This window comes from Drosophila tropicalis, unplaced genomic scaffold (assembly GCF_018151085.1).
Source record: "Drosophila tropicalis isolate 14030-0801.00 unplaced genomic scaffold, ASM1815108v1 contig_845, whole genome shotgun sequence".
Classification (NCBI taxonomy): domain Eukaryota; kingdom Metazoa; phylum Arthropoda; class Insecta; order Diptera; family Drosophilidae; genus Drosophila; species Drosophila tropicalis.
The window spans coordinates 9,299,859-9,326,424 of NW_027173338.1; the positions used below are offsets into that span (position 1 = coordinate 9,299,859).

The window sequence follows — 26,566 nt, forward strand, 5'->3', positions numbered from 1 at the left end:
AGGGAGTTCTTCAAGTCCTTTTGACCACATAATGAAATTCGTCCTTTTTTCCTGTGACTTGAAAAGAAAAGATCAAAATATTTGGTATTTATTAATATTGAAATAAGCCTAAGTCATAACAACAAGTTGATAAAAGTGGTTGCAAAGAAAGACCTGAAAACGTTTAGTGTTTAAGGACGAACCTTAAAAATATAACAATTTAAAGTGTAAACTTTATAATATAAGAAAAAAAAGAGCTAAAAGTTTGGTTTTATTTATACATTTTATAACCAAAAGAGAGATAAACTTTAATGCATTGTTTTTTTTAGAAACATTTGTAAAATTTTATTCAATTTACTATGTTATATTGCTTTATGCTTATAAATAGTTGATATACATACACATATACACAATTTGTATGTATGTGTGTGTGTGTGTGTATGTATAAAATGGTCAATGCAACATTTTGTTATAATCTTATATTGCCTTTCACCCGATTACACACTAAGTACATAATTGCATTTTGCCATTGTGATCAATATAATGTATGATGTATGTATGTATGTATGTATGTATGTATGTATGTATAAATGTATCTAAACTTTTTATATTGAACGTTTTGAAGTTGCATGTCTTTTCAGCTCTTATTGTACAATATTTGATTGGTTGTTTTGGTTTAGTTTTTGGGTTTTGGTCCTGACCTTGTAGTAGTTTATTTTGAAATGCTTTATTATTAATCGTATATTAGATACCCTAATTTTGTGTATTTGTTTTGTTTTTAATTCCAAGTCATAAAAATACAAAACATACTGAAATGTTCATTCAATGTATTCTTGTTGTAGTATATGTATTTTAGATCCCCATCGTAAAGGCACAATTTTCTATGATATTTAGAATTTTCATTGACTTAGAATATATGTATGTATATATATTTGAAAATATTTTAAGAAGTTTTGGTCAGTTTTGTCTTCGTTTCTAACTTGGTCGACTATTTATTGCATGTATGTCTTCTGGCCTCTTAATCGAGGTGTTGTCAACGTCTTAGGTTTAGGTTTATAATATGATCAAAGGCGGATCTAGGCGTGTTGAATTGTCTTTAACAATTCCATTTTCAATCCATGACCTTTGCACACTTTAGGGGCGCCATTAATCCGCCCTTGTATACATGTACGTATGAGTTTGAAGTAACATTAGGAGTAAGGCCAGTTTTGCGGCAAGAAAGCTACATGTACTATTTAGTATTTTGTCTAATTTCTATTAACACGCTTAAGCTTAAGCTGATTCCATATCCTGCCAATCTGTGCGTCCCCAACTCGGCAATTCAGTTTCATACTCCCAGCCAGGACCCTGGAAAAGACAATGTTCTCTAATCAGTTTCCGAAGGGAGAAGACAAGAAGTGCTTTTGACTTACCTTATATTTCCAGGCATGCAGATACATTACTAGATCCTTGGCCTTTGGATCGCGATAGTGAACTTTACATTCATAACAATGCTTATCGATAGTTATTTTGTCCGATTTCAAGCCCACATCAATGGAGTCTTCTACATTGTTGCAGTTATGAGATTCAGGAGAAATCGCATCATCCGATGTAGATGAGTACTCTATTTGGGATCTGATGGTATTGGGATGTTCCAGATGTTGCTTAACACTACTTGTTGTCTGTTGCTGTATACTCTCTAAGCACGGCGGAGTAGTTTCACGAGAGTTAATACCCCCATCGTCATCACTTTGATGTATGGCTAAAAGAAATAGCAATATGCTTTACTCTCCCATCCTCTTTCCTTGGCCTAATCAATTTAGGGTAACCAACCTGATGTCTGATCACTGCTTAGACTCTCACGATCTGTTTCGTCTTTAGTATTCTTGAATAGTGAAATATCGGAATCACAATCAATGCCCAACCAATTTTCAGCATTATGTATATTAATGAGATCGCGTATTAACTCGTCATCGGTCTTGCCACCAATATCACCAGATCGTCCTTTTAATGGGCCAAATACCTCATGATTATACAGCGGATCATTCAGTATAGGATAGCCTGTGGCATATAAAATTTATTACTTAACTGATTTCAATTTTCTGTTATTTAGATCTTACCCAGATATTGCAAATGTACTCGTATCTGATGCATACGTCCAGTAAGTGGCTTACAAAGTACCACACTAGTTTTGCCATTCTGTGAGAGCTTTTGGAACGTCGTGGTACAATCCTTGCCTCTGGGTGAAACTTTGCAAACACCAATTTTATAGCTGACCACCTCAATGGGCTCTTTGCACTCGACTATGCCACTAGAAGGTTAACAAGGAGAGTCATCAGAAAAGGGTTATAATGGAGAGCCATTGGAACTTACTCTGGGAAAATTCCCTCAACACGGCAGATATACTCCTTTTCCACTTGTCTATTGCGTATCTGTTGCTCCATTTGACGTGCCTTCTTGGGACTTCGTCCAAATAGCAATAGTCCCGATGTCAGACGATCAAGTCGATGGATGGTTCTTAGATTCTTGAGGTTGAACTCTTTGGCAAGTATAAAGACTACTGTATTGTGTCTATAACGACCACACGGATGAACCTAAAGAGATGACATACAATGCAGAATGTAGCAGGAAACTTCAACAAACTTTTCACCAATCATTTGTACAACAGAAGAATATGTATTACTCTCCATTTCAGAGGTTCTTTATAATTATGTATATGCATGGTTCTTAGAACTATTTTATGGCGGTCGTTAAAGCCACTTACGGGTATAGATGCCGGCTTATTTACAACCACAATGTCTTCGTCCATATGCACAATTGTGATTGGTTGACAAGTTACGGGTACTTCGTGTCTGTAAAGATATTTATGAATGCGCTCGTTAGTCAGATATAAAATAACATTAGGCGCTTTAAATGTCATGTTACATATTTTGACTAAATTAATATATCACAATTTGTTTTCCAACTTTGAAGTTACTAAATTAGTATGGCAATCATTTATAATAGAGAAATTAATGGGACAGTGAATACGACGTTATCTAACTCTATCTATAACTTTATAGTTGATAAATTGTTAGGGTATATATAGGTATATTTATGGGGTCATGAAAAATATATTGTACAAGATGTTAAATTCTCATAAATCGTTTATAAAATTATTATATGTTAATTAAAGTTTTAAAAAGTTGTAAATTTCAAATTGTTTATTATGAAAACGTTTTAATTTATGTTCAAAAATGATTCGAAAACGAGAACAGATCTATAAACATTAACATGATGATGATATTAAATGAAGATACTTGAATTTTGACATCAAATATTATAATTATAATAAATGAAATACGACATTAGATATATAGAAACTGATAATAGAATGATCTTTGTATCTCAAATTGTTTATACTTCTTTCAAACTTGAATTTTTAGTTTTATGTTATGCTTAGTTTACAGTGGTTAGTAATAGGTTTATGTATCAAAAATATATATTACCTGTGCACAATATTAGCCAGCAAATCGTTGTGCTTTAGCCGATAGTCAATGGGAACTTTTTCAAAATTAACAGTCAAAGTGCCTGTCTGTATGCAACGTTCGTACTCCTCAGCCGGATGAGCCCGAAATTCTCTTGAGAATATGTCGAGGATTTTCTCACCAACCCAACGACCTTTTGTAAAGGTTGTGAAAGTAAAATAATACGGATAGACTTTTCGAAGACCTGTCAATATATATATAAATTTAATTACTTTAACAATTTATGGAAAATAAAGTTTATAACTTGCCATTTTCCATATAATAGGAAGTCTCTTGATATCTTTCATCGGTGAATCCCGGTCTTTTAGCCTTCAAGGCTTTAGTTTCAAGTTTAGCCTAGAAGACATAAAGTTTATTAAAGCAATCTGTTGTTGAAATACTTCTAGTTCATTAGCCAGTTATTAAAAATAATAGTTATTAATAGTTAATATTGTTTACTGCTAGGTTTTTTTCCATTTACCTTTTTCAGATCCTTTAGCTGATCACTGTCCTCAGTTTTACGTTTCTCTGGTACTTTTGATTTCAATTTTTCTGCATCAATTGGTGATGAGAGCTAAAAATAAATAAAAACGAAAGAATGATAAATACATTATTACTAATGACTATAATATTCTTTGTCATTAGAATATCATCAAAGTAATAATTTTCGATGCTTGCCAGAGGGGTCGAATATGAAATACCCTAAATATACTAGAGTCCATAAATTTATATATCTATCGATCGATTGCGATCTTTATTTCGATTGCTATAAATTAGGTAAAATTCCTTTTCAAGTGGTTTCTCTGTACTTTTTGAACTCAAGAATGCAAAATATCTCATTGCTTATAAAGACTAGGGGTTCCAGGAAGGATCTTCAGGTTCTTTTGATTAGGTTATGCAATGGACTAGTAAGAAATCAAGAAGTAAACTCTTTGTTTATGATCTGTCCTTAAAACATTTGACATGCATATGTGTTTATTTTTGATTATTTAATTTGATTTGCATAGTTTGCGACATTTACATATAAATTTATATATGTATGTATATATATTCCCCTCGAAAAATCCGTTGTACTAACAATGGTGATCAAGATAATGTGGACATATATACAATTGTATATAAACGTGTAGAATGTAAATACATACACATACATACATATGTAGTTATGAATGTATATACGGACGGATGGTGTCGCTGCTGGTTGGGATCTGACTATTGGCTGGCTGGCGACTTTTGTCTGTGCTTTCGTTGGCATTGCGCCCAACTAATGATGGAAACATGCTGCATGCCTGCCTCCTATGCTTTTTAAAGAGACCGCGGACGGTGCGGGAGGGCCATGAGTACGGGCCACGGGAGATGAGATGAGATGACGACCGTCGACCGTCGACACGGCCTGTCGGTCAATTTCCCTTGAGCAGCAATTTTACAGTTACAAAGCATCTCATATGTACATACTATACATACATACATACATATGTATGTATGTATATATTTAGGTAAGAATATCCATTTATACATATATGATCGTACATATATATATATATATGTTGTTAGGTGCATTCTCATATTTACAAAAGATTCGGACGCATACACAAGCACAAAAGACGCACTCGAAAAGTCTCCGATTCTGTTTCTATAGTCTGTTTTAAATTTAGCCATGATATCATTATGAAGACTACAATACTATATGTACTAGCACTAAGTAAATATATACAATATACATAGCTATACATATATAAAAGAACAAAATGAAGAACAAAAGAAAAAAAAACCACATCTGGATGTTACATAATTAAGATGAACAGATCACGTGAGGCCTTCCACTAAATCCATTACACAGAAACGTGAACTTGGAGTTTCCTCTGGGTGTGTGTGTGTGTGTGGGTGTGATCGATTGATCAATTATAATTTGTATTACAAATGAAGCAAGTAAGTCGACTCGTCGACTTGGGTATACCATACACCTGGTGAAACAAATATTTCAAATTTCGAAGACCAAATGTATGTCTATTAAATTGTTTTTACATGTCTTATACTATGTGCTATCTCGCTCACTCTACAAACACACGAGCACTCTAGCGCCGCTACTAGCCAACGTCCAATTCTGGCCTTGTGGACCGCGTAGTAAAATACGTTTATACTCATATTTTGCATGTTTCTAGTCCGATTTCATTAAAATTTGGTAGTTTGATAGAAATAGATAAGAATAATTAGTCTGCCGAATTGGAATGCGATAGTCAAAAAAAACACAGGAGGAAATCGGTTTTTTCTAAATTACGGAGGCGGAAGTGGGCGTGGCAAAATGTGAAAATATCTAAATTCTCTGCGCATACTATGCCAGTATACATACTAAATTTGGTGACTTTAGCTTTGTTAGTTTTTGATAAAATCAGTTTTGTTTAATTTACGGGGGCGGAAGTGGGCGTGGCAAAATGTTTAAATAGCCAATATCTGCGCGTCTATTAAGCTAGTCTACATACTAAATTTGATGTCGGTAGCTATCATAGTTTTTAAGGAAATCACTTTTATGTAAATTCCGGGGGCGGAAGGGGGCGTGGCAAAAAGTTTAAACAATTAGTTTCTGCGCGCTAACTAACCGAGCATATAAACCAAATTTGATGTCTCTAGCTATTATACTTTTTAAGAAAAACAGTTTTGTGTGATTCCTGGGGGCGTAAGGGGGCGTGGCAAAAAGTTTGAACAGTTAATTTCTGCGCACTAACTAATCGGGTATACAAACTAAATTTGATGTCTCTAGCTGTCATACTTTTTAAGAAAAACAGTTTTATGTGATTCCTGGGGGCGTAAGGGGGCGTGGCCGAAATTCCAATTAATGCTGAACATGTGCATACTACACGAGTATACATACCAAATTTGGTGGCTCTAGCTCTTATAGTCTCCGAGATCTGCGTGTTCATACAGACGGACGGACGGACGGACGGACGGACGGACGGACGGACGGACGGACGGACGGACGGACGGACGGACGGACGGACGGACAGACGGACATGGCTAGATCGACTCGGCTGTTGATCCTGATCAAGAATATATATACTTTATAGGGTCGGAGAAGCTTCCTTCTGGCTGTTACATACATTTTGGCGACTTTAATATACCATTTCACCCTATGGGTGTATGGTATAAAAATATGAATGATTTCATTCAACGCTTCCCACTCATGTTGTTGGCTCTACTCATCCGTGAGATGTGCATATAAACAGAATTGATAAATTAATTGAATCGTTCAGCAACGGAGACCTGTTGCCAGCGATCTTCGTGACACACACACATGCAATCTGTGTGTGTATACAGTCTATCATAATATTTTCGTTCAGCATAATTACTTAAGAAATGTACCAAGCGAAATGCATTAAAAGTCATCCAAGCAAATTGTTTTTCAATAGCTTCAAAGCAAAACGAATTGCATTACATTCAATAATCAAATAGACGAATAAAAAACTTAGGAAATATCTTTTAAGAGTCATTCAAATCGCTTAGCCCACTTACTCACTTTATTGTAAGTAATCCAATATATAATAGTTTTATATCGAATTACAAACAAAGCTCCTTTCACTTTTCTCACTGCACTTAGGCGATCAATTTTGGTACTTGGCGTTGTCAAACACAAATATCAAATAAAGTTAACGAAGTTTTTATACCTTTTGGAAATATTAGCAAACCTTTCTCTAGGATTGTTTGATTTAGACATATATAAATTTTAAAGAGTTCTTACAATTTGTAGAATTCTTTATTACTTTTTTTCTACTTTCTTGTGTCACACAAATATAAATGCATTAAATTTTTAGTCAAACCCCCTTTTCCATTTAACTTTAATATGAAAATATGATTATGATTTTATGATCCATCTCCTTGAAAGATGTACAATCGAATGTTAAGCTTCAGAAGATGTCCAACATTTACTTTAGTCGAAAGATGAAGAAGTTTTTTAATGTACACAAATATAATGAAATCTGAGGATGATATATCTTGGGATTTCTTATAATTGAAAAAAGACATATTACAGCAGGGACGACACCCTCTTAAATATCTGCTCCTTTGGCGTGGCATAAGGATCTTAAAAGAATCCAATAAGACTATAAGTCAGAAAGTAGCATACAATCTTTCAAATACATATGTAAGGGAACTATAAGATATATCTTATACATAAGCTTTGATATTAAATAAAGCCAAATCTATGAAGTAGTTTAATGGATTTTTATTGTGAACTTTTATCCTTTAACATTGAAATCGCCTGAAATACTATATGTATCTGTTTGAGATATTTCAAGGAGGACAAGTTTCTGTCCTAATATTGCGTAAGAAAAAAATCAATATCGAAGTTGCAAAAGAAGCTCTTGACTTTTGTCTATAAACATCTTGGATAAATTGATTTATTGAAAAGTTGTGTCAATGTGGAGAAAGGTACATATGTAAAATAAGTTCAAAAAGAAATGGTAACTAAAATGGAAATGTGTATCCAATAGGCTTAGGAAGAAATGTACCTACATACATCCCTTATGCATTACAAAGATCTGTTCCATTTTATTATACCCTCTTCTTGGAGTTCCACCCTTCAAGAATGTTTGTAGTTTTGTTTGTTGCTTTGAATTTGAATATAGTACAAAGACTTTATGTAGACACTGTAGCTTAGAATTGTTATCCAAGAATATACATATGCATAAGCACATGCTTGTATATATGTACATATATGTTTGTAGTTACATACATATATCTATTCATAAGAATAAATGTATATATAGATACATGTATGTATGCATATCTAACTATATAATGGCTAATTTTTTGATATTGTTCCAAGCGAATGCCGGCTGCTTGGGGCTGGCTTTGTACCAGGAATCATCAGCATCAGCATCAGCGTCAGCGTCGACCCACCGACCGGGCCACCGCAATATTTATGGCCTACACCCACACCAAGGCTGTTCGGGCCACAGCGACTACCTGTGGGAGCAGCAGCAGACTGAGGAGGAGGAGGAGGTTGTGGAGGAGGGAGCACGATTTCAGGGGGGCTAAAGTACAACAGCCATGCGACACACGCTTTCATCGACTGTTCGCCACTTTGGTTGGTTAGCGCGTTCGTCTTCTTATTCGCTTTGAGGTGCTATTAAATGAGACAGTGCCAGTGTCAGTGTATATATAGATACATATATATTGCCGGAACGATTCTGGAAGCCAGCACGTGACTACTGCCCACAATTTTGTTAATTAACAATTTTCAAGAACATTCATAATAGAGTGTTAGTTTCTTTTATATTATTTCCATCTCATTTATATTTAGTGCTTTTCTCTTTCTTTTGAAGAAAACAGCAAATGATGAGGAAAATCAATTTAAGAATGAGGCAAACAAACTTGAGAGATCACAGAGCCCAGTCAGCAGACTGTCTGTGTGTCTCTCTCCAAATAGTTGACGACGACGACCGCATTAATAGTAAAGTGCAATGCACCAGAAGCTGTCGCATGGCCTGTGGCCAATACGGGTTAACAGGCTCAAGTTGTTGGCTAATAACGGTCCCACTTATCAACTATGGTTAAATGATCTAAATTCCAGTTCTCAACCTGCGTACTAAGAAAGGAAAGCTGCTAACGCTTATTTTTGGTTTGTTTGTTGTTGCCACAACTTGTTAAGCAGAAGATGGCGCAATAAATTATTTCTAAACCAAATTGGTAATTGTTAACTATGGCTTGCATCATTTGAAGAAGCCACTGATACGTCTTTAATAAGTACAATATCTTTGGTTTAAGTTTACGTTATTTTCATGGGCAAATCCACACACACTACCAGTTGGAGAGCCCATAAATATGAAGCTATAACTGGTTGTCTGTGTAAATTACACTTATATATGTCTGTCTCTCTCTCTCTCTCTCTCTCTATATTCGTATATATGTTCATAATGAATGCTGTAAACAATAGACAAACATCGCGTGGCTACCTAACCAGCTAGTATAACCGAAACCTTGACCAACTCCAACTTAAATCGAGCCGCTTGTCCGTCTCCCCACCTCGCGCTGGCATCGAGTTTCAAAATTAAGTCACTGCAAAAGCAAACCGGGCAATAAGCAACATCGGTAGCGATGCGGAAAATCTGAAAGGTCTCTTCAAGACCCTCATTTAGAAATCGCCAAGTATCCATAAGTACACAAAATATCTATAAAATCGTTTTGCAAGTCGTTTTGAAAAAAAAACCATTCATCGATTTGATATGACTGTTTTTTTTAATTTTTTGGTTTAAATTGTTTTCAATTCGTAACCACTTCAATCAGTCAGTTCATGTTGCTTAATTTTAATTACTATACATATACATAGATACATACATACATACGAGCATATGTAGTAAAAGTGAATGTGGTAATATCAACAAAATAATTAGCCGCAGCCAGTTTTCATGATGCAGTGGCCCATTATTACCCATGCAGTCGTTAAGTTAAATCATATAAAATAAAAAAAAAAATCTTCAAAAGTCTGCCAAACTGACATAAAATCAAACACAATTGTTCGCATGTTGTGCTAGTCTGAATACGCAATGTTTTTAAACAAAATATACCTCACATTTTGTTTTTATTTACATATGCGAATATTCTGTGTTGGTTATAAACATATGGTTAAAATATTAGGTGTTAGGTCCAATAACTGATAAATGGAGAGTTGAAAATTAAGTGCAAAGATTATTTAACCAATATATTGATTCCAAAAGATCTATCTGTAATTATATATCAACCAAATCTGATTTGGGCTATGCCAAAGAGTTTGAATGTGGTAATATAGAGAGATATGGAGATATACTCCCACTTGTTGGCCATTAAGATCTATTTAAAACTTCTTTTTCACACACATTTGGTCAAAAATCACATGCAGAAGTATAGAGATTTATTATTAGCCAATCAAAAACTGGCAAATGTACTCTATTTTCTCTTACTTGTAGCTAACTAGGCCTTTAGTCCTCTTTCCCTTCTTTTCTATCTAATCATTTCCCAATAAGATTGAAATGCATTTTTCTTAACTGATTTTTATATGTTATAGTTCAATGTGTTTCTCAGATCAAAAACAAACTTAAATGCACATAAAAACTAAAAGACAACTAACTAAGAGAACTAAAAGCTAACTATACACAGCAACAAACTGAAAGACGAAGAAAAACTAAAGAAATTTCTAATGCAGTTTCTAATGGTAACTAAAGCCGTTTTCTTATGTTTTAGTATAGTCCAATTTTTAACACAATTTATTAAAATTTATTAAATAGCTTACGTTCAATTATTCTTGATGTCCTATATCTATTTGATTGTTTTTGCAAAGAAGAAACTAAGTGCATATATCCCATGCAATTAATTTCATTTTCTAATTGTCAATGCCGTAAGATGAAGGTGGAGTTTATTTAATTACGTAATTCTCTAAAGGAAGACCATTAATTAAATTCAACGTGTATTCAAGAACACACATTTATACCCATTTATGTACATACATATGTATGTATGCATGTACATATGTCTTATATATGTACATACTTATAAAATCGACAAACAAATCGATGAATAAAGCAAAGTTGCACATTGTCCAAGTGCTTTTCAACAAGCAACTGAAAATCTAAAAATTCTATTTATTATCTTAAGTGTGTTGCTCAGACATCTGGTAATCTAGCAATTTAAGTTGATTCCCTCATCAACTTATTCCACGACTCAACAATCAAAGTCAATAGTTACATGATCTCAAGCCAAGTTAACTTTTGTATGCTCTTTAGAAATAATCGATTAATCAAATGATTGATTAAAATTTGGATAAATTGGAATTGTATAATAATAAATTTTCTTACAACTTTCTCCCAGAAGGCGAGGCAAAGGAATTTAACGTAAACTTCTCTTACATTTTCGATCTTTTAATTGATCATTTTTCGATACCAATAAACTCAATAATCGATTATTGTGTATAAATGTGTCATCACTAATTCAACCTTTGTAATTTGGTTCTAGATCGAATGTCCTAAAAAATTTACCTATAAAAGCAGCTGTATATATCACTAAAGGTTCTGGAACAGCTGTCAAAATGAAGTCCATTTAAAGACCACAAAAAATTCGATATCATATTTTGATGATTTTTTAAGTACTGACTCTATTTTTGTCCTCTATTTATCTATCATAATATTTCCTAAACCTGTTGATTTCTGCAGCTATAAATCATTTTAGAAACATTTCCCAAATCGTATCTATTCTTGTATGTGGGTTCGAGACCAACTTGAACATACTAAGTATCTAATTTTACTTGTTTGCATTCATCTATTCATAGTTAATATACAATTGTTCAACTTGTTGTGGAGTAGTGTATAAATGTTGAAGATTTTTCTTTGTGTGGGAAAACATTAATGTACTTTATTTGTTGTTTCTCTATTTAATCAAGCGCCGTGCCTACGTCTTAGTAAATAAATTGTACCTACAGATAGATCTATGTATATACAATATGTTTATACTTGAAGAGCTCGGGTCAGTTCATAGCAAACACAACGGCTGGGTCTCACTTAGCTACTGACATCAATTGTGACTCGATGACCTTGGCGTATGTACATATGTATGTATGTATGTATGTATATACATATAAGCAAGTGCTTCACCACTACCTCCAGGTGTTGGAATAACTATGTAAGGCTTATGACTATAAGTAACAAGTGCTATAAAGTACATACACTGTACTTAGATTCCGCCATATCAAAGGGGGAAGACACTTGCCCCACCCTGAAAAGGAAATTTGTAGCCTGGAAAGCGGTTTTGATATCTATCTACTTAGCCATTTGACTTTTCCTTAATACAATTAATGACTTCCCAAAAAAAATGTCGGAAATCATGGCATTTTAACAAGTATATACCTTGCCCCGCCCCGTAACATTCTTAGCTAAAGTTGAATATTTTCTAAACCAGTTCAATGAATGTCTTAAAATTGTAATCCTATGGACTTTTATAAATTTTCTATGAATTAAAAGTAACTTTGACTATTATTTTCACAAAAATTGTGAAATAAAAAGCATTTTCAATAGTTTAAATGGAATAAATTGAATAAGTAGTTTAATCAAACTTCCTAGATAAGTTTCTAGTATCTAAATAAATGTCATTTTGACATTCGTATAGACTTCACCAAGTAAAAAACATAACAAATATCTATGAAATGGCTTATTGCTCATTATAATCAGGACTTGGTGCACTTTGGCGTACCTGTCGGCCATTTAAAGTGCAAAACACTTCACTAACATAAACCTCCATATAACTTTGTAGCAAAATAAATGATATTTGATTAAAAGAAATTAAGCTTGATCATTAGAGTCGAAGTTATTGGCTACCCATTTTGTTCTTTCTGAAACATTCTCTGCTAATATCCTTTTAGTTTTCATACAACTTTGAAGATCTTTAGATTGGTATAGCAAGTTCGATATTCTATAGCACTATATCATTGTAACATCATATCAAACTATTCATTGCCATTGTGGAGATGTCTCTAGCTCTAATGGATACCGAGATTTTAGAGTTTAATTTGTTTGATGGGCATCATCTAATAGGAATATATTGAAGGTTTCCCCAGTGATTCTTCTTGTCTTTTACTTCAGGTTTACAACTTCACTCTTGGCCACGAGGTTTTTTGATTGCAAAGAGTATCTAACTTAATGGAAATTACATTGAATATTGAGATTAAAGCTTATGCAATTTAAATAATAAAAGTTGCCCTGATTTTAATGCACTTTTCAGGTACCTACGACTGCTAGCAATTAACTTGAAAGAGAATTGAACAAGCACTTACCTTTCGATTAATCGGCAATGCGGTATTTGGCAACACTTTGATTGGTGTTAGACCGGCAGCAGCGGCGGCAGCGGCAGCTGCGGCGGGATTGTGGTTTCCCAGGTTGGCCATTACACCACTCAAACTGAGATTAATGGACGATAGATGTTGGAGTTCTTGAGGCATGCAATTTAGCGACTGAACCAAAGCGCATGCTGGCGGTGATGGTCGTTGGACAACGCTGGGAACAGGCATCGGCACAGGCACTTGTGAGGTCTGCTGCTGCAGAGCGGGATGCGTAGCAGCAGGTCCGGGTCCGGAGCCAGCGGATCCGGCTGAAGCAGCCACTGCCGCTGCCAACAGAGCCTGCTGGTGGGCCACAGGAATTCCTCCAAATGCAGCAGCAGCCGGCGTATGCGTGTGCGTGTGTCCAGCTGTGGCAGTGGCTCCCGGATAGTAGGCATTCAATGGCAATGGGGAAAACATTGGATAGTTCGCCGCCTGGGTGGCGGCATTAAGTAGCTGAGGTGGTGGTGGTGCGAAACTGTAGGCCGAACCGATGGGAAAATGGGCACCCGCTCCAGCACTGGGATGCAATACTGGTTGCTGGAAATTCGCCGGCGGTGCTGCAGCCGTATTTGGCGAATGCTGTTGTTGTTGCATCTGCGGATGGGCCGCGAATATGCCACCTGGCGGCGCCGCCTCACCCAATTTATCCGCAAAAGGCATGGTTATCAGCTTGTGCTGATGCTGGTGCTGCTGGGCCGCCAGTGACCATGGCAGATACCAAGCACACGATGCGGCTGAGTTTTGTTGCATTGTTTCTTAACTTTGTTTGATATTATTATTTTGACTTTTCTTGTATGTGATATCACACTTTGAACTGGATTCACCTGAGCAATGTCTTTACTCACACTCTTACACACACACACACACTCACTAGAAGAGAAACAAATGGGCATTATAATAAAAGTTTATTTTCAACACATTCATTTTGTTTACATTTATCGCTCAAAGTCAAAGGAAACGATCAGTCCATAAAGCTTCCACATTAACTATACATACATATGTATGTATATGTATATATATCTATGGGCTTGTAAGATATATTCCGCCTATCTGCACCCCTCCCCACCCACCATTCATTTGGCCAGCTATCACTTTCGACGCTTTTATCTAAAATTGAAAACCGAATTTACTTTGGCCGCCAAGCAGGTTGTATGTTTGCCTTAGCTGTTTACAAATTATTGCGATTCCATTTTCAATGCACTATGGGCTACTATGGGCTACTATGGGCCACATACCTATCACATTGAACGACTTTATATAATGGTCTCTTGGCCATCAAATGAAGGGCCTTCCGGCCATAGTGAAAGATGTAAAGTGCGCACTCTACCAATTCTCTAAACGAGACTCCCACAAAATTTCTCTTATTTTCCAATTTGCCCAAAAAAAAAAAAAAAGCAACAATGTTTATTTGATTAAGGCAGACTGGTTTTATAGTAAATATTTTGAAATTAAATACAAATATCTGAGAAGAAAAAAAAAAAAACTGTAAACGAAACAAAACTGAATCTTTAAACAAATTCAAATGGATTTTTAAACAATTTCGAAACATTTTTCCCCTTTAAGCACTTACTTAAAGAATTATAAAGCTATTCCATATAAATACATATACATATATCAAATACATATATAGCCCCTTAAAATATAAAATTAGAAACCAATTATAATCAAATTGCTCATTAGCAATTTTCATAGATTGCAAATTTTCAATGTTAATTAACAATTTGATGATTTTTTTGAGTGCACTTTAACTGCAAAACATTAAAATTTTATTTTATGGAATATATTGATCCTCAAATTTGAAATTAAATACATTGCATATTGTGAAAAACTAATTTTCTTGACCAATTTCAAAAATACATTTTCCGAACTGAAATAAATGTTGGAATTGATCTTGGATATTGATATTGATAATTGTTTAAGTATTCTCCAAGAATCCATTATTGGAAGGTCTTCTTATTCAGACTATTCCCAAGACTCAATTCTCGCATTTTATTGTAATCTTTGCATTCAAGATTTCTTTAGTTTCTTATGTCAGAAATCTATGGAGGATTAAGTTGAGAATGTTTTCGTTACTTTAAGAACCAAGTTTTATCCTTAGCAGACTTTGTTAAAGCCTGTTAAGCGTTTCAGAATCTTCAAAGCTAAATCTAGTTGAGAATTACAACTAAATGAAGCGATCAAAGTTTCATTTCATAACAAAATGATGGGTAAATTTTTGAATTCACCTCAAATGTATCTTTTAATCCTTTTAACTGATTGAAATATTGAAGAATCCATTAATGGATGGTCTTCTTTATACTTTTTCTTCTAAAGCCTGTAAATCGTTTCAGAATCTTCAAAGCTAAAACTAGTTGCGAATTACAACTAAATAAGGCAATGTATCTTTTAATCCTTTTACTTGGTTTTAAATATTTCTAAAAACCAAAAAAAGTGATACTTGTTTAATATTCAAAAATTAAAAAATATCTATTTCCAATAACTTAATTTGATTATTTTTCGATTGCTCGATAGTTCCGTGTGGCCAGTTGGTATAAGATCCTCTTGGGAAGTTATTTTTTGTTGTGTGTGTTTTTTTACCTAACAATTTAGTATACTGTGCGTTGATTATTAGCAATTATAACTTGGTATTTACATATGTGTGCATATGTATGCATATACATATTGCGATACAAAGAGAACAACAACAGCAACAACTATGGAACACCTATTGATTCAGACCTGTACGTTAATTTGTTGTTTCTGTTAGCAATGTGGCGTCAAAAAGCTACCTTTAATACCCCCATTCGCACACACACACACATACCTGAGTGTGTATGTACATAAATATTTCTAGGTGGGTATATAAGCATTTACTTCTAATGTATTAGATGTAGGCAGAGGTATGTACATATGTAACAACAACCCAAAAACCGGTGTTGACAAAAGCTTTTGCACTTTTCATATTTTTCTTCTTGTTTTTTCTTTCGTTTTTATCTACATATTTCAAAATATTGTCTATCACGGGGCAGAGAAATGGAGCAATGTGCAAGACAGCCGCTAAATATAGCGTAATGGATTTTAAATGGATATTCGAATGCGTGTATATTCCTTAGCCCCTTGCTTAGCCCCGCATACAATTGACGTCTGACGTCTGATAGTCTTTACTTTACTATTCTATTCCATTCTATGTTTTTTGGTTGATGGACTATGTCGGCAAAGTAAACATGGAATGAGTATAATTCGTTTGAAAATATTGTTCTATGCATGCGGTCGCCTATATTGAATTTGATTGAGATATAGATTGAGGCACGTACATACATACATATATGTATATGCTAAAATCCGGACAGGCATTTGGTCTGCGCGACTCCTCCTGACGAACAAACGTCAATATGCCTACATATACCTACATACATATGTATATATATTTATATATATCGAGAGAGATAGCCTCGTTGACGTGTTCTTTACACGCGACAGTAGCCTGTTCCTCTTGTTCTGATCTTTGCCAAAAAGACACGAAAGAAACAAAAAAATAACGCTGATCTAAGCAAAACAAAGATTATGCCATTGTGGAATGTGAATGCCGCCAGCAGAGGGAAAAACTACAACGACACGAGGAGCATTAGGAAAAACACAACTGGGAATCAGAAAATACGTCACATATTTCGTTATGACATCGGCGGAAAGTGCTTCTGTTTCTTCTAATATTGAAGCGAAGGAATCTCATTAGAATTATATCGCTCATGACACATAAAAAGGTGTCGGTGTTTGGATATCTATGAATCTAGACACATGTACATATATCTATGTATTTGTCTGTCCGTCTATCTATGCACATACACTCAAAGAAAAATCAATAAAAAGTACCCCTTTTTTTAATGCTATAATATTACTTTGTAAATGCCGCACATTTGTGGCCATTTGGAAACTTTTAATACCCATTTCCGATACTTCTCGGAATATACAAATGTAATAACAATTTCCTATAAATTTCAATTGTTTTTGCTTTTCAAACTTTAAGAACCATGTAATAATAGTTCTGAAGGGCACAACTGTCAAAATACCTATAAGTAAGACAGTTCTAAGAAAAATTTGAGACGGCAATGTCATAATATTTCCAATTGTCGATGTCTTTGAGAATCTCAAAAGGTATGGAATATGAAAAATTGTACATTAAGTGACAAAATATTCTCATGTGACTGATTGGAATACAATTTGTGGATTATTCTAAGAAAAATTATATACATATATACATTTTTGAGAAAACGAAATAATCCTTTAGAACCACATAGGGTTAGTTATTTTGGTATTTATATATGTATGACAGCAGAAAGGGTATTGAAAAGTATTTAAAGGTATTTCCAGTACAAAGTTCTTTAACAGCATCTTCAGTTGGGCATAGTTCTGGATGAAACTTTCATAAACATTTCATACAAATCTTTAAAAGTTGAAATATTTTCTATTAATTAATGAAATCAACTTTAATGAACAGGTTAACGAAATAAAACTATTCAAATTCAAATGTGTAGGACACTTTAAAGAAAATTTTAAAAGACAATGACAAAAAATTTTTGATTGTAGAGCTTTTTAGAAAAGATTTAAACTATCGATTCTCTAGGGATATTTAGATTTAGATTTCAAGGCATAAAAGTATGTATTTTGTTAAAATATGTATATAACCACCGCAGTATGTCTATCTCTTTCATATTATTCTAGAATGATCCGATCTGTGAATTGTAACGGACATTCTTTCATTTCTGCTTTACGTTCTTATTCTCGCTGCCTGCGCTGCAGCGAATATTCTTATGCATAAGTTTAGTCTCTAATAAACCTCTACTCGAATAGGTTATGGGCCCAGGCAGCAGAAAGTAAAACTGTGCGGGTTAGTCGGAAAGACTTGTAAGAGATTCGTTTTGTTAATTAAAGTTTGTGATTAACTAATTTGTTCAAGATGAGTACACAATTTTCAATCGAAAAACTAGATGGTGAAAATTATAGTGTATGGTCAGTACAGATGAAAAGTCTGTTGATTCATTCTGATTTGTGGTCGGTGACATGTGGTCGGTTAAAAAAAGTGGCGTCTGATACGGCTGAACAAAAGGAGTTGTTTGACAGTAAAGACGAGAAAGCCCTCGCAAGTATTTTGTTGTGCGTAAGTCCGTCGCAGATCAACGGTATAAAACATTGTAAAACCGCGAACGAGGCATGGGCAAAGTTGTCCGCGATTCACATGCCCTCCGGTCCGGCTAGAAAAATACAGTTGTTTAAGCAATTGTTGTATTCTAAAATGTTGGCTACAGACAGTATTCGAGAGCATTTGAATAATTTTTCTAATGTCGTAGAAAAGTTAAGTGAAATTCAGGAACAAGTGCCTGATGAAATGCTCGTTATAATTTTGTTGGCAAGTTTAAGTGATGATTTCGAAAATTTTGTAGTTGCCATAGAAACGCGAGACTCGTTGCCATCGCTAAGCGCTCTAAAAATTAAATTGCTTGAAGAGGGAGAGAAACGCAAGATTGGCGAAGTAGCCGAGAAAAGTGAGAATAAAATGTATTCGTCGCGTCAAGAAAACGGTAAAAAGAACAAAGCAATGAGAGAACCAAAAAACATTGAATGTTGGTTGTGCGGTCGTCGCGGGCATTTCGCGTCGAAGTGTAGTTCGAAAGAGAGAAAAGACAACGCGAGCGAAAAGAACAGTAAAAAATCTTTTTCGGTGCTCTCTACTTCTGGAACACGAATCGGTTTGTCGAAAAATGCGTGGTGTGTAGACAGCGGGGCTACAGCTCATTTGTGTGCGGACAAATCAATGTTCACGAGTATGCGTGAGCACAAAGAGAAAATCAAGTTAGCAGGCGACAGTTATATAGAAGCCGAAGGTTGCGGTACAGTGGAACTAATATGCAAAAATATCACGATCGAGTTGGTTGACGTGCTATATGTAAAAGACTTACAATGTAACTTTATTTCGGTATCAAAAGCAACAGAAAATGGCTTAAGAGTAATTTTTGTCAAAAACAAAGTGTTCGTTAAAGACAGTAACAATCGTGATTTAATGATCGCAGAAAAACACAACGGTTTGTTTTTGTTTGAAAGTAAAACAAAAACAGTTTTTGCTGCAGAAGCAAATGTAAATCAGCTGGTGAAATGGCATGATCGATTCGGACATTTAAATTTCGATAGTTTGAACAAAATGATTAAGCAGGATATGGTCTATGGTCTCAATGCTAGAGTGTGTAGTACAAATGACCTTGTATGTGAAACGTGTGCAAAAAGTAAAATTTGCGTTAAGAAGTTTCCGAAGTTTTCGGAAAGTCGCTCAAAGGAATTGTTGGGCTTGATTCATACAGACATTTGTGGACCTATGCGTACAGCGTCACAAGGTGGTGCGCGCTATTTTGCAACTTTCATAGACGATAAATCGCGTTATGTATCGGTATACATGTTAAAGAATAAGAGCGATATTTTCCAGAAATTCCAAGATTTCAAAATTCTAGCAGAAAATCAGACGGGTAAGCGTATAAAAGCCATACGAAGCGACAACGGTCGCGAGTACCTGAGCGATGTATTTGAACAGTTCTTATCGAGTCATGGAATAAAAAGACAACTCACTGTTCCCCACACTCCACAACAAAATGGTGTGGCGGAGCGCGCAAATAGAACCTTGGTGGAGATGGCGCGAAGCATGATAGTGCATGCTGGAGTTGGCGAATCCTTTTGGGGAGAGGCGATAATGACGGCTGCATATTTACGGAACAGAGCAGAAACTGCAACTTTGCCTGACAATACTCCATACGAGGTTTGGTATGGGAAAAAGCCAAGCGTATCTCATCTTAAAGTATTTGGTATGAAAGCTATTGTTTTAGATAAAACTCATAAGAACAAGTTTTCAGCGAAAGGGAAGCAGCATATTTTGGTAGGTTACTCCGAGACTGCCAAGGCTTATCGTCTTTACAACCCTGTCAAAAGGACCGTAGTAGTATCCCGAGATGTCGTGTTTTTGGAGCACAAGTTCATGAAAGAGTTGGAGCACGGTCGAGAATCATCATGTGAGTCAGATGTGGTAATCTTTCAGCCAAGTGAAAAACTTGATTGCGAGCATAATGATGAAATCCAAGAAAAATCTGTGGAGCAGCAAATTCCAATTGTTGATGAGCAAAGTGGTGACGAAGAAAATGCTGAGGAGGAGCAACCATATACCCGAAGAGGGCCAGGGAGACCAAAGATTGTTCGCACTGGGCGTGCTGGTCGTCCACGAAGAGAGTACAATATGCTGAATGTACTAGATGCGAAAGACGTCATTGTTCCTACCTGTATAAATGAGGCATTTAAGTCAGAGCAGTCGGAAAACTGGAAATCAGCAATGCAGAAGGAGTATGACAACCTAGAAAACATTAGGACATGGAGTTTGGTTGATCTTCCTGCAAACAAAAAGGTTATCGGTTGTAAATGGGTTTTTACCACCAAACGAGATGAGAGTGGCAAAGTTCAGCGCTTCAAGGCAAGATTGGTCGCAAAAAGGGTGTGGTCAACAATATGGAATTAACTACAAGGAAACTTTTTCCCCGGTTGCACGTTATTCCTCAATCAGACTGGTGATTGCGTTGGCGGTGGAGCACGAGATGCACTTGCACCAGATGGATGTCTCTGCAGCATACCTCAATAGTGAGCTACAAGATGACGTTTATATGCGACAACCTGAAGGTTTTGTCGATACTGATCATCCCAAGCGTGTACTCAAGCTACATAAATCGTTGTACGGCTTGAAACAGAGTGGGCGTGAGTGGAACCAAAAGTTGGATAGCGTTCTTTTGAAGATTGGTTTCGTTCCGTGTGCAAGCGAACCGTGTATATACACGAGCAAAGTCAATGGGTATTTATCTATTATTGTTGTATATGTTGACGATTTTATACTTGCATGTACCAGAAAAGACGACGTGGCCTACATAAAGCAGCTCATATCAAACGAATTTGATGTGGTCGACGGCGGTGAACTCCATCATTTTTTGGGGATGGAAATCGAGCGAGATGGCAAGACTGGCAATGTCTCCATAGGCCACAAGCAGTACATCGAAGGCTTGTTGCATGAATATGGTATGCAGGACTGCAAGCCGAACGCGACTCCTCTAGAGGTTGGGTTCCAGACGAAGTGCGATAGCGATGATTGCGGTCAGGTGGACAAGACACGCTATCAATCACTCATTGGTTCGTTATTGTATTTGGCGTTGACTACACGGCCAGATATAATACACTCTGTGGCTAAATTGGCGCAGAGAAATTCAGATCCGCACAAGGAACATGAGGTTGCAGCCAAGAGGGTATTGAGATATCTAAGAGGTACCTCAGATGTGAGACTCCATTATAGCAAAACTGGTGTTCCTATCCACTGTTTTGTTGATGCGGACTGGGCTGGCGATTGCAACGATCGGAAGTCGTTCACTGGTTGGTCATTCCTTATTGCTGGAGCGGCGGTGTCATGGGAATCAAAGAAGCAAAATCTGGTTGCCCTCAGTAGCACGGAGGCCGAGTACGTAGCACTTTCTACAGCAGCCAAAGAAGCGATATACATCAGAAAGCTGATCAACGAGATGGGATTCGGGCCGATGGCGAAGCTGATAATTTATAGTGACAACCAGAGCGCACAATGTCTTGCTAAAGATGCTAAATTTCATTCACGTAGCAAGCATATTGAAATAAAATATCATTTTGTAAGGGAAATGTATAAAGAAAATGTAATAGATATCAAATACATTCCCACAGATAGTATGACCTCAGATATATTAACAAAGAACTTATGTAAGGTCAAACATGTAAAGTTTACAGAAATGTTGGGATTATAATAATTTTTGTACAAGATAGACTTCGCGTTGAGAAGGAGTGTTAAAATATGTATATAACCACCGCAGTATGTCTATCTCTTTCATATTATTCTAGAATGATCCGATCTGTGAATTGTAACGGACATTCTTTCATTTCTGCTTTACGTTCTTATTCTCGCTGCCTGCGCTGCAGCGAATATTCTTATGCATAAGTTTAGTCTCTAATAAACCTCTACTCGAATATATTTCAAATTAAATATGAAGTAAAATCTTTCAACTAAAAATAGTTCTAAGAAAAATTTTTAATTTATTAAAAATTTGGATTCTTTAGTTTTCTGTTGTTGTTTGCTTCTAAGGTCCAACTAGTTAGAACAGGTATAGAATATGTATAGATCATTGTATATTTTAAACACAGAAACGAACTAAACTGTTCAATACCAACTAGGGATAGTTCTGAGTTAAATTTTTAAAGACAACTCATTAAAACTTCAGATTATTAACTTTCTGGTAATCCTTTTTTAGGGTTGAATTGGGAATTGTTTTTTCCAGTGTAAATACAATTGTTTAAATGTTTGTTTGTATGCACAATGTAGAGCTAATATACCGAGGAAACGTGGAGCTCAACACAGATCAAGACCATTCCCTTGCACCACTGCAATTTTCTCATCCCCCCGCCCCACCCTCCCATTTTTTAAACGCATTTGTCCGCTGCTATCTTCTGCGACAATATGATTATGTGTGTCTGTATGTGTGTATGTATGGATGTGGGTTGATGTATGGGACTGAGTGTGTTTTGTCCGTGTGTGAACTTATTTACTTTTTTTCGGGGGCTTTGTGCTAAAATAAGTCTAATGTATTACTAGGCTTTCTAGCGAATGAGAAATAGCCGAAGAAAAAAATTATTTGAAATTTTTAGTTCTTCAATATCTACTATAAGAATGTAGAAACACATACATACATACATACATACAATGTATACATATATATAATGTACATACATATGTATGTATGTTGCTCTAGTCATGTTTTGTCATCGTTTCTCTTTTGTCTTGATGCCATTTTATCATTCAACTTTGCGTTCTGTTTTACGAGCGGTTTTAATAGATTTTTGCAAGCACAACGCTTACATAACTACATAACTATATTTATATATATATTATAAATTATATGAAAAGAAAAGGGAAAAACAAATTTCTTAAATAGAAACTTATGTATAAAACTACATACATACATATACCATGCGGACCATCGAGAAAATGAAAATAACAAAAGAAAAACACATGCCCATGGCGGCGGCCTTAACCGCCGGAATTTATGATTCAAGTAAATAGGTTGACATCAAACACCTTCTAAGATTTTCTATTTACTTCTGAAGTTCTCAAAAATAGTGCATTTCAAGAGATGATATATGCATATATGTATATCCGTTCATTCGTGCGTGTATTTGTAGAGTCAAAATGAAATATTAAGTAAGAACAGCTGCCACTGTAGAAGAGATAATTTAATGTCAAAGGTGTCAGTGCTTGTCGAACACTTTTGGCCTTAGAGTTTTGCTTGGGCCACAGAAATTATTTACTTGAAATATTTCAAACGTCACATTTAACTAACTCATGCCAACAAATATGTCTGTTGAACAAAGAATTTCAATTTTCTAAAACAAAAACTATTTGCGTACGTAAAGAGTGGACCAAGTTTTGGGTTCTTCTGTCCGTATGTGTGTGTCTCTTTGGCATCTTTTGCCAAAATTCACAAGCGACAAGAAAAGGAAACATTATCTTGAGGAGAAAATTTTTGGTTTTGGTTTGAAAACTTATACCCAAAATACCAATGTTGAATATGTGTATGTAGATTTATGGTCATGTTAATCGCAATCAAAGAGACTTTATGCCCCCTAGACTAGGCAACAAAAACACTCAAACTCTTACACGCACACACACACACACTCGTGTAAATCAAAGTAATGACTTTTATATTGCACCTAACGAATGATTATAACCAATTTCGTTTCTGTTTTGTTCTAATTGAAGAGCCACATAAATATTTTCTAGTCTTCTGGCTTCTTCTGAGGTCAGTCAGTCAGTCAGATGTATGTTTCACCATAAAATAGAACGATATAAACACAAATTGATTGGTTCGATAACATTCAAAGTGAAATAAAAGTGCGGGAATTTCGTTTTTTTTTTTTCTGCTCCTTTTCTCTTTTTAGCTCTTGTCAAAGTTGTCAAAGCAATTGCCATTCGCAATTCAATACACGTACATGGCTGGATAATAGGAAACTTGTATAAGTATATTGTGTATTGCCTCATGTCCTGCATATTAAATGGCATTAATTGAAAGGACCTGCATAAAAAAACAGCGTTTGCTATGGCTAAACTATCTATTGAGTATCTTTTTCTCCTTTTTTTTGGGCCTCCTTGAATACCATATGAATACTTTGCAAATGAAATTGTATTCAAATTGATCCACTTCTAGTTAATGGGCAATCGTCATCAAATATTTGGTTGAAACATTTCCTTGTCATTTGAGCCAAGTACTTTTTTATTTTTGTTAACAAAGTTTCAGTTGTTTTAACACCGCGCGAAAATCAATTTAAAAAAAAAAAGTAAAATCTCTTTTTTTTTTTTATTTTTTCAATTAATGTTTGGCGTTGCATCCGCGCGCACTGACTCCCTCGCATTACCTTAACAAAATCTAAGCCACAAAATTTGCTAGTCAATCATCACACAAACACTCTGACACACACACACATACACACGGGGGGGAGTCATTCAACGTTGTTGTTGTTGTTTGTTTGTTTGTTTGTTTGTTTGTTTGTGTGGCACACCGAAACACTTTAAGGAAAGCGCTTTAAATTAATTGGAAAAACTATCCGCAGGTGTGTCATTACGCCATGAAAATCCGTTACAAACTGCCAGACAATGTTCAAAATTAACGGAATCCCCCCATGGCTCGCCAAAAAGAAACCAAATGGACTCCAAACATGTTGGCAAACAACAAGTTGGCTCATACAAAGACGCACAGTGGTTCGAGTTGACGAATATTTGTAAAGTAAAAGTGAATTGATCAAGTTAATAATTTTTAAAAGTGTTTTAAATATATTTCAAGTCTAACAATCTGTTCCCCCTTTTTACCTTTTATTATATTGGTTTTTTTTAGTTCAAAAAGCCAATTATAGGTATTTCCTTAAAAACACTTAAAGAAGCTTCGTGAATTAAGAAGAAGAAGAAAAACATTCCCACAATTGTACTTACATATAGGATATAAGCCTTTTTCACATGAACCCCTGATCTAAGGGGTCACAGCTAACGAAGTTTACTTTATTTGGCAACAATCTTAAATTTAAATAATTTAAGTTTACTTTTTAAGCAATAAAATATTTAAATTGTTTAAACAAATTGTTTAAAACTTTATACAAAATATGAAAAACAGTTTAAGTGATGTTCTAAGTGTCATTTCCAATACAGTTTAGATTGAACTTGTAAATTGAAAATCTGTTTAACATCTTAAATTGATATTATTACCACAAATATAGAGCAAACGTTCCACTGTGCATGGCTCTCCATTCCTGGTTATGTGGCAACATGTTCGTTTGAACCGAATACGCACAACATTACAAAATATGTTAAATTTTCAAAATCGTTACGAAATAGACTTTTGATATATGTAGGTGAGAATTAGCGAAAGGAAAGTTATATGGTCCATGTCCATTTAATAACTAACTAACTTTATGCTAAACATTTTTCTTGTGGTTAGCCTAAGAAAAAGTTGTCATAAGAAAATTTATGACCTCAGCAAGAGTTCATCGAAGGCTACGACTAGGTCATTACATGTTTATATGTTTACCTTTATTCCCAATGATTTTTAATTCACACTGGGACATTATTTTCAAATGAAGGTCATGGTCGAGATAAAAATATTTTGTAAAAATTAAACTTCTGGACGCATTTTGTTGCCAAAGTAAATACATATAAAAATGCAGTAAATGCAGGAGAGATCGGCGCTGATTGATGTCCAGTCTGTAGTTATAGATAATTAAAAGAAGGCCTTTAGATTGCAATAATACAACCTATAGTTAGTTGAAACATTTCGCTTAATTTTATTGGCTGATTTATTGAAATAAATCCAAAAGGAGCATTAAATGTGTAAATTCTTACCTCGTGTCCATCAATTGCACCGATAAACGTTAAAATTATGGCAGACTTTTGATAGGTAATACCTTTTTGAGTATTTTTATACAAATAGATTTTAAGTTGATTTCCTTTTCAAGCATCTTTTTCGTGCTAGTTTCAAGTCTTGATAGGTTTTGCTTCTGCCTCCTTCCTCAAGACATAGAAGCTTTAGGATATATTGAGAGCTGGAAAATATCTTTATCTTGGCTCAAATCCATTTTGACAACAGTAATGAAAGTAATTCGCAAGCAATTATGTTGTGGAACCAAAAAGGCTCCAACACAAATACTGACGATT

At 35.2% G+C, this 26,566-nt stretch overlaps 1 protein-coding gene across 4 annotated transcripts; it reads right to left on the minus strand.

Moving 5' to 3' along the window:
• Window positions 1–312: 312 nt before the first annotated feature.
• On the minus strand, window positions 313–24,995 carry RluA-1 (RluA pseudouridine synthase 1). 4 transcript variants are annotated; one of them, XM_068295549.1, is made up of 11 exons: window positions 24,781–24,995; window positions 13,255–14,126; window positions 3,946–4,038; window positions 3,734–3,821; window positions 3,447–3,669; window positions 2,723–2,810; window positions 2,332–2,552; window positions 2,079–2,269; window positions 1,792–2,019; window positions 1,392–1,720; window positions 313–1,326 (listed from the first exon to the last, which is right to left on the minus strand). In XM_068295549.1, exons 2-11 carry the CDS (start codon window positions 14,050–14,052, stop codon window positions 1,252–1,254), a joined length of 2,334 nt encoding a protein of 777 aa, XP_068151650.1. In that variant the 5' UTR covers window positions 14,053–14,126; window positions 24,781–24,995; the 3' UTR covers window positions 313–1,251. The 4 variants fall into 4 exon arrangements, with proteins under 4 accessions (XP_068151650.1, XP_068151648.1, XP_068151649.1 ...); XM_068295547.1 differs by having other exon boundaries at window positions 13,255–14,172; XM_068295548.1 differs by having other exon boundaries at window positions 13,255–14,172; window positions 24,523–24,995.
• Window positions 24,996–26,566: the final 1,571 nt, after the last annotated feature.